The sequence below is a fragment of the Sceloporus occidentalis genome, unplaced genomic scaffold (assembly GCF_023333645.1).
Source record: "Sceloporus occidentalis isolate IW3139 unplaced genomic scaffold, rSceOcc1.0.p SCAF_96, whole genome shotgun sequence".
In the NCBI taxonomy this organism is placed as follows: domain Eukaryota; kingdom Metazoa; phylum Chordata; class Lepidosauria; order Squamata; family Phrynosomatidae; genus Sceloporus; species Sceloporus occidentalis.
The window spans coordinates 2,410,225-2,422,807 of NW_028317076.1; the positions used below are offsets into that span (position 1 = coordinate 2,410,225).

The 12,583-nt window shown below is 44.6% G+C and overlaps 1 protein-coding gene across 4 annotated transcripts in view; it reads right to left on the reverse strand.

Moving 5' to 3' along the window:
• Nucleotides 1-461: 461 nt before the first annotated feature.
• Nucleotides 462-12,583, reverse strand: part of LOC149284270 (focadhesin-like) — a 91,442-nt gene continuing 79,320 nt past the window's right edge. For all 4 annotated transcript variants that reach the window (XM_089496938.1, XM_089496937.1, XM_089496936.1 and 1 more), the window contains 7 exons: nt 12,008-12,268; nt 10,674-10,763; nt 10,349-10,526; nt 9,826-9,923; nt 2,369-2,617; nt 1,598-1,673; nt 462-535 (listed from right to left, as the gene is read on the reverse strand). In XM_089496938.1, coding sequence (XP_089353064.1) covers nt 462-535; nt 1,598-1,673; nt 2,369-2,617; nt 9,826-9,923; nt 10,349-10,526; nt 10,674-10,763; nt 12,008-12,268 — 1,026 coding nt within the window. The remainder of the gene's footprint in view (nt 536-1,597; nt 1,674-2,368; nt 2,618-9,825; nt 9,924-10,348; nt 10,527-10,673; nt 10,764-12,007; nt 12,269-12,583) is intronic.

Consider the following 12,583-nt stretch of genomic DNA (forward strand, 5'->3'; position numbering starts at 1 on the left):
AAGCAGGTGATCATAATGTTATGGCTGATTGGTGTGTGTGTTATATATATATATATATATATATATTACAACATAGAAAAGGATCAATGTTTCAGCCTCACCCAACAAGAGGGGAACTTACTACACAGTTTAATACAGGACAGCTAGCTTTCTATGCCACTATCTTTAGCTGTACAATCGTTACAAAATAGTGTTTTTTCCGCTCAGAATTGTTATTAACTTATTCTGGCTTGTTTTTCATATACCGGTAATAAAAAAGTGCAATTGAAATCTGATATTTATTAAAGGGATTCCAGGTTAGAGTCATGGCGAAAATAAATAGAAAACAATTGCTTGAAAGCTCAAGGATATCCTCTTTTGTCCATATACAGTATATGGTAAGTCCAGCACTATGGCAGATTCCTGCCCCTATAGTTGGCCAGTTTGTGGTTCTTGCGTAGCTGTTTAGACACAAGCACTAATTACCATCCAAAGGCTCTGGTCCACACTACTTTCCTTTTAAACTCTGGAAGACCTCGTAGGGCAACAAGGGCAGCTAAAAGAGACAAAGGTGAAAGGTTACCCATCCATTTACCTAAAACATCAAGTCCAACTTGTGCTGCCTGAACAAGATATTCACGAGATAACAAATGCTTGCAATTCAATATAGGAATAGATGTCATGCTTAAAGGGGAAGTCACATGGATTTTTCTTTCCTCTTTGATCATAAGATCCAATGCTGTATACAGTAATGTAGTTTAGCATAAGTGGTTTTATCTCATTTTGCTCCAATAAACTTGCTTTATCTGCCGACCCGGAGGCTGCCATTGTTGTCAGTCGTGTGATTTTCTGGGTGACTTTCCCTGCCCAAACACTAGAATGAGCTGATTTTTTATGGTAATAATTAGTCAGAGTGTCTGCCTGTGTGATTTAGACTGAGATATTCTACTGCTGCTGGACAAAACATTGCCTGAATTTCAGGACATCTGTAAGGTCCAAACATGTTCAGCTTTCCTTCTCAGTAACATTTCAGATGGCATTCTCAGCTATTTAAAACAAGGGCAGTCTGAAGCATGTCAGAGGTATGACAAATGCTATAAAAACGATCTTTAAGAGTAATGTCTATAAGAAAATATGGTAAATTCAAATTTTATCCAGCTGTAAAGCTACATACTGGTGTTGAAAATAACTTGGGCACATTCAAATTTGGAGCACTCTCATTTCTTGCATAAAATCCAGAATTTATTTACACACACATGGCAAGAAACTAGACAGAGCTAAGCAGCCTAAGAGTTGTTTCCATATTTTATTGGAGAAAGGAGAGCGCACTGTTCCTCGTAATGTGAATATTTTGGCTTGTGGGAGGACCATTTGTGTTACTTTGTGCTTGGAAGTTTAGCCCAAATATGTACAACTGGCAGAAGCACAGCTCCAACTAGCATGTGTATCACATATTACACTACGAAAAACACACTATGTGTCAAAGCCACGCAGTATTAATGAAAAATAAATGCTTCCTTTCCTTCATTATTCTTCTTTAAATGGAACAAGAACCACACCATGGTTATCAGAGCGGAACTTCTCACATTCCTCCCATACACAGCACACAATCAAGTACCTTTCAACGCCGCTCTGGAAGCCTCAGATAAGTTCTCCTCAGGAAGTTCAAGTAGGTTGGCCAGCCAGTCAATAAACTTGGGAAAAGAAAAGAGAAAAAAGTAGTAATAATATTTTTTAGAAATACAAATTCATTTGAATTGAAGTGGAAAACCAAACACAATCTTATGTTATTTTAAGGATATAAAATATTAGCCTGCTTTCTCTTGAAAAGATACCCTCGCGGGGCAGTGGACTATATCTATCGTGACAGAACTGGAGCAAAAGGAAAAGGCTGGAGCAAGTTTATGAGGAAACTTGGGGTTACTCTATATAGCCACATACATGACCTTGCAAATGTATTCAGACCCGTGCCAATTCTCCATATCACTGAATTACAAATAGTACACCGACATTTCACCATTCAAAATATTTGATTAAAAAGACTGAACATTAATTATTGGTTTTACTTTAGAAAATCTCCGCTAGTAAGGGGTCTAAATACTTTTGCAAGGTTCTGTACTATAAAGAGGGGTTTCTGTGTAATACACGACAATTGACTAAGCTCTATATTAAGCGATAGAGCTATGTCAGGATTAATTAAGGCCATATGAATAGGACCACTATTGTATAATATTGGGTATGTGTCCATATAATGTGAAAAAATCTCCAGTGTTTTCACCTAATCTCACTTCTGTTGCTAAGTGAGCAGCACCTGAACAACATGCTTAACATTTATTATAATACTGAGACTACGAAAAACACTATAGAACACAATAAATAAAAAAGGAACCTTTTGCACGTGCTCTTTCCAAGGCTCCTTGGCTACCAATAGATGTAAACTATTCGGCAACACGGCTAAACATTCTCGGACGCTTAGCATGTCCAGTGAACGCCTGCCCAAGGATTTACGGCCTAATCCAGACGATGATTCTTCTTTCCATGCCAGCCAGCTGGCACTGACCCCAAGCAATAAAGGCGTTGCGTGATCAGCCCATGCCACAACAGACGCAGCAAATATCCCCAACAGGAAGTCCACTGCCTGGAGCAGGAAATGACATATGAAAGAAGAAAAAAGGTAATATTGTGATTAATAGTCCATTACTCTTTACAATGTATATTATATAGGCATATACATCCAGTAGAACACAGCACTACGGGATAGTTTGGGCTATTGTAATGGTTTGGAATGTAATGGTGGTTTCACTTGGTGCCGTGGGGTTTACACCACACCGGCACACACTGCTCGTATCACCGCACCTGCATAGTTGGGTTGCAATAATTCTCTTTTATTTTGCATGAGCTCATATTTATTTTGGCAGTCAGCCAATTATTCGCAGAGGGTTGGCACCAACAAAGCAAACACCCTGCCTCGTAGAAGCAATAAAGCATGACTGAACGTGTTAGTATAGTAAGTTGGCAATTGAATGGAAAACTAATTTACAAAGAAAAACAAATTCGCAGGGTGGCAACAGGTGGCTCAAAATCTCAAACTCATGGCAGGTACTTCTTGCACAAGGGTGCTTGTTAAGGTCTCTAATGAGACGGAGCACACTGGGCATATTTCTAGATGCACATGGCGTAAAACACATTCAAACGTTAATCAATTAATAGCTTGAGACATATCTATTGTACTGAATCATTAATGGTAGCAACCAAGTGGTTTTAATACCACATATGGATATTCTGAATTAAATCACTTGTATTCAAGCAGGAATTTCAAATGTTGCTCTAGCCCCCTTTTAGTATTTTAAATGTTACAGTCCGATACGGTTTTTAACTCTTTAAAGGTCAATTTAATTACTGGTTTATATTTTTCATTATATAATTGCCCGTTTCTTTATATACATTTAGTCAGGACAAGGAAAGTAATGCGTGTTAATGTAGCAATGTGTGTTTTGCCACTCTCTTGCGACCAGAAACAATAATCAGAAGGTAAACCCGTGTCTAATTTATGAAACAGGAAGTTCTACTTACCGAGAGCTTCTTTTCCGTGCCAATCCCTGGTGACACTAAGGATAGACTCCTCCGTACCTGAGATAGGGCAGGACTCAAAAACTTTAAAAGCCCCTCCCCTCCTACTTACCCCAGTGAATACCAAAGACCACACAGGAAAAGCAATCTGATGCAACAAAATTTATAGAAAGGAAGGGAGGGAACAAAAAACGTGTCACCAGGGATTGGCAGGGAAAAGAAGCTCTCGGTAAGTAGAACTTCCCGTTTCCCTGCCATCCCAGGTGACACTAAGGATAGATGTACCAAAGCAGAAGGGTGGGAAACTTAAGGAGACAAAACAGCCTCAAGGACCTTCCGACCAAAAAGAGAGTCCTTCTGAGCCATCTGGTCGAGACGGTAATGCTGTACAAAAGCGTGGAGAGTTCGCCAAGTGGCCGCCTTGCAGATCTGGTCAGGCGAAATACAGCATCTTTCGGCCCAGGAAGTGGAGACCGCCCTAGTAGAGTGGGCACGGATCCCCACAGGAGCAGTTTGGCCAGGCGCAGAATACGCCAAGGTGATGGCCGCAACTATCCACTTAGCGATGGAAGACTTGGAGATGCTGACACCCCTGTTGGGCCTCGAAGAGGCCACAAAAAAACGAGAGGACTGACGCAGTGGCAGAGTCCGTTCCAAATAGATGGTGAGGCATCTCTTCAGATCGAGAGTGTGAAGAGCTTCTTCCTTAGCTGAGCCAGGAGCAGGAAAAAAGGTAGGCAGCACGATCTCCTGGTTCTTGTGGAAAGCCAACTGAACCTTGGGTGCAAACTCCGGTGGTAAAGAGAGAACCACCTTATCCGGGAAAAAACGGAGAAACGGTTCCTTCATAGACAGAGCCTGAAGTTCACAAATCCGCCGAGCAGAAGTAATGGCTACTAAAAAGGCCATCTTCAGCGATAGAAAATACAGAGAAACTGACTGAAGAGGTTCAAAAGGAGGTAACGTGAGTCTACGAAGAACGAGATTCAAGTCCCATGGAACCATCCTGTTGACAGAACGAGGACGCATCCGGACGATGGCCTTGGTAAAACGTCTAACCGCAGGCAGAGATATAAGCTCGAACCCCAGGAGAGCACTGATGGCAGAAATATGCACCCTGATAGGGGAAGGTTGAAGTCCACTGTCAAATCCCTCTTGGAAGAAGTCCAAAATGGAGGCCGAGGAACAGGAAGATGGCAAAATTCCCCTGGAACACCACCAACTGTGAAATCTATTCCAGATCTTAATGTATTGCAGAGAGGTAACCTTCTTTCTACTCTGCAAAAGAGTCTCAGCCACAGGAAAAGAGAAACCTTGCGCTCTCAGCAGTTCGCACTCAACTTCCAGGCCGTCAGGTGGAACACGGCAGGGTTTGGGTGCAGGAATGAACCCTGATGCAGAAGGCCTCTCCAAGTCGGGAGTTTCAGAGGGGGAGAGAGGCCTAGAGTGATCAAGTCCGAATACCAGACACGCTTGGGCCAGTCTGGTGCTATCAGGATCACGGAGGCATGGTCCTTCCTGATCTTCTGGAGGACCCTGGAGATCAGAGCAAACGGAGGAAAAACGTAGGCGAGACGGAAATTCCACTCCTGGGCGAAGGCATCTATCCAAGGGATGATCCTGAGGATTGAGGGAAAAGAAGACAGGAGTCTGAGCATTGTCTCTGGATGCCATCAGGTTGATCTCGGGTAAGCCCCACTGTTGGACGATGAGGTCGAAGGCTGCCGGATGCAGAGCCCATTCGCTGCTCAGCACAGAAGTTCTGCTCAGGTAATCCGCTTGAGAGTTCAGAGTACCTCTGAGGTGGATAGAGGACAGAGTCATAAAACGGGACTCTGCCCAAAAGGAAATCCTGAGCGATATACGGAGAAGTCGAGGACTTCTTGTGCCCCCCTGTCTGTTGACATAGGCTACCCCAGCCTGATTGTCGGAGAGAAGCAAAATGTCCTTGCCGGCGAGCAGATGTTCCCAGTGATGCAGAGCTCTTTCTACTGCAAGCAACTCCAGACAGTTTGAAGGAAGAAGCTTCGCAGCTGGAGACCAGAGACCCTGCACAAACAGGTCCTGAAATGTAGCGCCCCACCCCTTGATGCTGGCGTCGGTGGTGAGAAGAACCTTGGAGACAAGAGACCATCTTCTCCCTGCAGCAAGGATGTTTCGTTGGAGCCACCAGGCGAGGGAGGCTCTGACATGCGGTGGAAGACAGACAAGCCTGTCCAGGGCCAAAGGGTTGTCTTCTAGACGGTTTAGGACAAATCCTTGAAGAATTCTCATGTGGGCCAGGGCCCAGGGCACCGCATACTTTGCAGAGACCATCTTGCCCAGTAGGGACATGTATAACCTCAAGGAGCTTCGGTGCGTAGAGTGAACCCTGCGTGCTAGGAGCCGAATCCCCTTGATCCTGGCAGGAGGAAGGAAAGCTTTCCCGGAGCAGGAATCCAGGCGAAGACCCAGAAACATCAGTTGTTGAGAGGGAATGGTGCAGGATTTGTCCCAGTTCAGAATCCAGCCGAGATCTTGGGCATGGATAAGCCAATCGTCCAGATAAGGAATGACTGAAATTCCCTGAACCCGGAAATGTGCTGCTACGACTGCCAAAAGTTTCGTGAAGACTCTTGGGGCCGCCGACAATCCGAATGGAAGGGCTTGAAACTGAAAATGCTGGACAGCCGAACCTCGAGGAATCGCCACTCTCAGAAAACGTTGATACGATGTATGGATGGGAACGTGGAAATATGCATTCTTCAGATCTAATGAAGCCATGAAATCGTTGAGGCATAAGGTGTCGAGGGTGGATCTCACGGTTTCCATCTTGAACCGGACAAACTGGAGGTGACCGTTCAAAGAGCGTAAGTCTATGATGAGACGAAGACCTCCTGTCTTCTTGGGGACCAGAAAAACTGGAGAATAAACCCCCTGGCCTAGTTCTGGCCAAGGAACAGGAACCAGGACTCCGAGATCTGTTAACTGCTGAATGGTGGATAACAGGACCGACCGCCTTGCCTTGTCTGGAGGAAGGTGGGAGGTCAAAAAACGGTCTGAAGGTCTGGTCTTGAATTGAAGACGATAGCCGTGCGATACAATAGCTCTCACCCAAGGGTCTCGGGTGAGCGAGAACCAATTGTCCCTGAAAAATCGGAGCCTTCCTCCCACCGGAATGGAGTAGGCGTCATGCAGAGTTCTTGGGGTCTTGAAACGCTTTGGGAAAGGCAAGTCTGTCAAATCTCCCCCTGCCTCGAGGGAATCTGCCTCGGAAGTTCTGTTCTCTGGATGAGGGGTTGAATCTAGAACTATGGTACCTGGATTGTCCCTGGAAGAATGGCCGAAAGGACTGCCGGTTTTTAGAAGGAGGCTTTCGCTGAGGTATCCAATGCTTGTCCCCTGTGGTTCTCTCCAAAAGGGACTCCAGCTCTTCCCTGAATAAAGTCTTACCCTTAAGGCTAGGTTTCCACTTGTTTTTTTGTCCTGCGTTTTTTTTCTTGATGAAAAACGCCAAGAAAACTGCCACTGCATTTTCCTGCGTTTTGGCGTTTTTTTCTGGAGTTTTTTCTGGCGTTTTAGCCTTTCTGTGGAAATTGCTTTTTTTGACCTTAGGCAGTTTTTCCAGCCTTTACAAGTTAGAAGTTTCACCCAGCTAAAAGGGATTAGGATAAATGGCAAGTATCTGCCCCCTGATGTCATTTACTTGGTAGAGTTCTACTTAAACGCCCCGGCGGACCCTTTTGTCACTTTTCTGTGGTTTGTAAGGCATGCTTTATTCTGAATGTCTGCTCCTCTAGGAAGATTGGCCCCAAATGATGGTGCAAATTGTTTGCTGTTGCTTTTGGCACGCAGGATCCAGTTGATGCGTCGCGTATGTTTGTTTGTAATGGCATGTTTGTTCCAAATGGTGTAGAATTCAATATGAACTTTGTTTTGTGTGAAACTGTTTGTTTCCAGCCTATTTCTCGTAGGACACACAGATACTGGGTCCATCCTCTGCATTGTAACGCCAAGGCAATAAACCCACATGGCTTTTTCATGGCGTTTTTTCTCTCCCATAGACTTCTATTGGAGAAAAACGCCAAGATTTCCTTGCAAAAAACGCCAGAGTGTCAACATGCTGCGATTTTGAAAAACTGCCACAGAGCCCAAAAAAGCAGAAAAACGCCAAAGAGGACTGAAAAAACGCCAAACAAAAAAACGCCAAGTGGATATGGCATTCTGCGATTTCCTATTGAAGCACAGCTAACATCTGGCTGCTGCGTTTTTTCACAAAAAAACGCCAGGTGGCGCTATTGGCGTTTTTATGGGCGTTTTTAGCTAAAAAAAACCAAGTGGAAACCTAGCCTAAAAGGGATATTAAGAAGCCTGTTTTTTAGAGGCATTATCCGCCGCCCAGGCCTTAAGCCACAAGGCCCTTCTAGCTGCCACTGAAAGCGCCGAAACTCTGGCTGTCATTCTGATGTTCTCAATGGAGGCCAATCTCACTGCAGCAACAATCTTGAGAATAGTCTCTCTGAGGGTCTTAGCAGCAATATCCTCCTCGATCTGGGAGAGCCAAATCTTGACTGCTCTGGAAACTGAGGCAGAAGCAATACCTGGTTTAAGGACGGCAGCAGAAGCCTCAAAAGATTTCTTTACTGCAGCCTCGGCTTTCTTTTCCATCTGGTCAGAGAAATGAGAGCCATCCTCAAGCGGTAAGGCAGTCTTTCTGGAGACCCTCATAACAGCAGTGTCTACCAGCGGGGTTCCACAGAACTGAGTAAAGTCTTCATCAAAGGGAAACATGCGTTTAACCCTTCTGGATAGGTTAACCCTCCTTTCCGGGTGGTGCCATTCCTGCTTGATGATGTCAGATGAAGTGCAGGATGAACAGGAAAGGAGGTGGACTGCTTGGAGAAGCTGGCATCAAAGAAAGGGTCGCTCTTCTGGGTGGAGGACTCCTCCAAATGCATGGCTGACCTAACAGCTGAAATCAAAGTCTCAATCTCCTCTACCGGGAACAAAAAGGAACTCTCCTTCCTCCGAGGAACCTTCCTCAACCTCTGTATAGTCAAATTCAGAGTCAGAAAACAAAGGCAGGCGTCCCAGGAGAGCGGGGTCTTGCACTGCTGGAAGGTGGTGACAGGCAGTAACAGGATCGGTCTGACGGAAGGCAGAGAAGGTAGACTGCATCTCCTCTTTAAGCCAGGTCAGGAACTCTCTACCCCCAGACGGCTCAAAATCCGCTACAGATCTCAGGCAAGCGGAGCAGAGCTTCTTTCTGGAATCCTGCAAAGCCTTGTGACACCCGGAACATTCGGCATGCTTGGACTTGGTAACAGCTTTCTTAGGCTTGTCCTCAACAGAGGGCGGCTCAGAGTTATCTGGGGCTGACATGACTAAAGATGCAACAGCACCCAGTCAAAAGCAAATAGCAGGAACACACAAAGAAATAAAATCACCTACCTTTCATATATACTGAAAAAGGGGGCTGAAATCAGGCAGTAATCCGCAACAGCGGAGGATTGGCGCCAAAAATTCAAATCTCGAGTGTGAACGAGGCTTGGAACGCACTACAGGAAGTGCAAGAGCCCGGACCGGAAGTCGGCCGCCGCCATCAGCACGCCGCAACAGCGGTGTAAAACAGCCGATTCGGAGACCAGCAGGCCTCCCAGGAAGCAGGAGGCGCACCGGCTCTACCCTGGGGACTGCAACAGCAGACTAGGATGACCGCAGGTGCCGCAGGGACGAGGGCGCCGCAACAGCGGACGCCGCCGCAGACACAACCGGGATGAGGACACCGCAGCCGCGGACACTGCCGGGACCGAGGTACTAGGGAAAAGCGCTGGGCAGCGCAGCACCAGCCACCCGGCTTAAGGTGCAGGGTATCCCCCAGGAAGGGAGCTTAGCCCAGGGAACATGGCTCCACCTAGAGCCGGAGAAAACAACAAAAGGGATGACGAGTCCTTCCTACCTGCTGTAGGGCAGGAAAAAACACTGGGGTTAGTAGGAGGGGAGGGGCTTTTAAAGTTTTTGAGTCCTGCCCTATCTCAGGTACGGAGGAGGAGTCTATCCCTGTCACCTGGGATGGCAGGGAACCATACATTCCTATACCGATCACATTGATTGTTTAATAAAACAGTAACATTAATAAATACACCCGATAATGATATAAAGTGTGTGCGGGTGACAAGTCTCATTTAGGAATAAAGAAATCTGTTGGTAAAAGCAAGAGAGTTATTTCAGTCTTTGTGTTAACCAAACCATTAACCAACAAGAACACATATTATTCCAACTGTGCTTACTTATTACCTCGCTGATCTTCACGCTCCCCGCTGGGGTTTGTTGTTGGGCTATGTTTCGTATGTGACTGATCAGGTCTAGTAGCCACTCCATCCGCCTCAGAACACCTGGTCAATACAAAATGAGGTGAATAAGTGAAACATTTAAAGATTTCCTGTAAACCAATGTTTAAACGCGGAATATAACACAATGAGAATCTACTGTTTTAGGTTATGGGTTAAACCTGCTGTACCCTTTGAGTGAGACTCAGCTGCCTGCTGCTCATTCATGCTGGCTTGCATTGCAAATGGGTAAAACTGTTCAGCAAATGTATTATTTGATTTTATTATACAGAATGACTTACCTCAAAGTCACATTTTGGGTCCACTTTGTAAATAAACACCTTATTCTATACCCAAATTCCAAACTGAGCCCACTATATCATCAGGTAACACTCAAGTGGGGTTCTTTCATGGGGAGGAATTTGTATTATTGAAAATGATTAGCTAGATTTGTGAAGAATGAGATATTGCAAAACTAAAACCAGTTGTACCTGTGTTCTGATGGCTCGTGACCCGCGCCTGATAGAAAGCCTGTAGCAGCATCCATGTTATGGTTTGTGTTTCCTTGCAATCCACAGCAGCACCAATGATATCGCTCATACATTTCAAGGGTAGACGGCCTTGCGAGACTAGATACAGTCTCACGATGGTGGTTTTCACTATGTGGTCCTATAAGGTTAGGAATAAAGTAGGAGCATATTATTAAAAAAACAAAAACAAAAAACCTGTTGAAATATTTGTAACATACTGTTGGAATAAACAATGAAGAAAAAAAAAACCATAACAGCATAAATTAAATAGAAACATAAATGTTACCTTTGAAATAGAGCATATCCGCTCAATTTCACTCTCAGCCATTTCTGAAAGGCATTTCGCAACCTCTACAAAGAGTTCCACTTCTACATCCTGCATGTCCAAATAAAATAAAAGTGTCAGCATAACAAAGCTTGAGGTTGAAATACCAGTTTGTACATTAATTATGTAAGAAAAAACATCCAATGACAATGGTCCTTCTTTCCCCTAAAAAGTTGTTTCAGGGTCCACCGAAGAAAATACAAAACATATTGATAAACATTTGCTTATTTTACAATGTCTTGGTGTTATATAGGTGATTTGATGTTCACTGGGTGCGTCAAATTCCTAGTTTTAAAGAGGAACTCCTACCAAAATACTTATTAATATTATTTATTGTTTTATATAGTAGCGCTGTAAAATGGGTAGACAGGACATAACAAGTAGAATGTAACATAACAAATTAACTTACAGGGAAAGCAGACGAGGAGGGCTGCTCAAACGAGTTTACAATCTAGAGGGATTTAGGGTGTATTACACAATTGGACAGATCAGTCGGGTCAAGGGAGGGATTTTTCAAGATTGGAGTAATGGTAGCATGAACCTCCTCTTCAGTGACAGCAGATAATCAATGTCATGTAGTTAGGGGGTTAGAGGTCAGTGGGTAGGAGGGCGCATAGTCAGAGGGAGGGGGGACTGTCCAGATATTTCATATCTGATAGCTTTGATTTTATTATTGAAGTATGTCGTAAAGTCAGAGGCATTAAGGTTAGTGGAAGGGGTAGCTGGGATAGGTTGAAGAAGGGAATTTAAAGTACTCAAGAGTCGTTTAGCATTATAAGACAGGGAGGAGATGAGGAAGGTGAAGTAGGTTTCCTTTGAGAGCGGAGTAGTATGAACGTAACATTAATTTATAGTGCAGAAAGTGAGACATGGAATGAGACTTCCGCCAACCACGTTAACCAGTGGGGAAACAATGTTGCACGTGTCGGGTTACAGTCGTGTGCCAGGGCTGAAAACGTGAACATCGTGAAGAACGAGTAGTAACTGAGGCTACATGCTCAAGGGCAAATGTGAGGGAGGAGGTATAGAGAGGTGGCGTTGTTAGGGCATGACGTATTTGAGATAGGAGAGAGTAGAGGGAGTAAATCAGTTGAAAATTTCTGAAGGTTAATAGAACTCACTACTAGTATTGTCGACATAATTTAATTCTTTCAGGAGCTGCATATAGGTCATTTTATGGGTTTTGGCTATGTTATCTTGGATCAAGTGTATGGGAAGCCGAATAACACATAAGTAGAAACATTGACTTTTGTCAAGGATGGTGCTTGCCATAGTGTCAAATAACAGACACATACCTGTATCTCGTCCGGCAAGAGCTCAAAGATCTTCTCTGTAGTTTTACACAGGAAGCTCCAACAGTGCTGAGGGGGGTTGGGAAGTCTCATGGCTTGGCTAAGACCCTGCAGAATGCGTTGGGACATCGCTATATCTCTAGCCTCATCCTGTGCCTCAAAGTTTGGAACAACAAGCACATCGATGAAGGTCTGCAGTTTATCCTCAGACACATGCTTCATCCAAAGAGGCAGTGATGTTAGGAGGTAGGAGCAGGTTTTTACCTGCAATAAAAAAAAATACATGCAACATAACATTATATATAACCTTATCCATCACCATCACTGGGAAACACCCTGATAATGCAGCAAAACACACTTAGATAGCGGCAGACAATGAACATACACTAGGGATGCACCGATATATCGGTGGCTGAAATATATCGGCCGAAAAGGGCATTATCAGCAAAATGCTGAAGTGAATGCACGTCACATGACTCTGCTCTGTTCCTTCTTCCCCTGGTGGCAGGCAAGAGAAGTTGTTCACACAGAGGGAAGCAGCAGGGCCCCTGCAGAAGTCTGCCAGTGAGAGATCTGCAG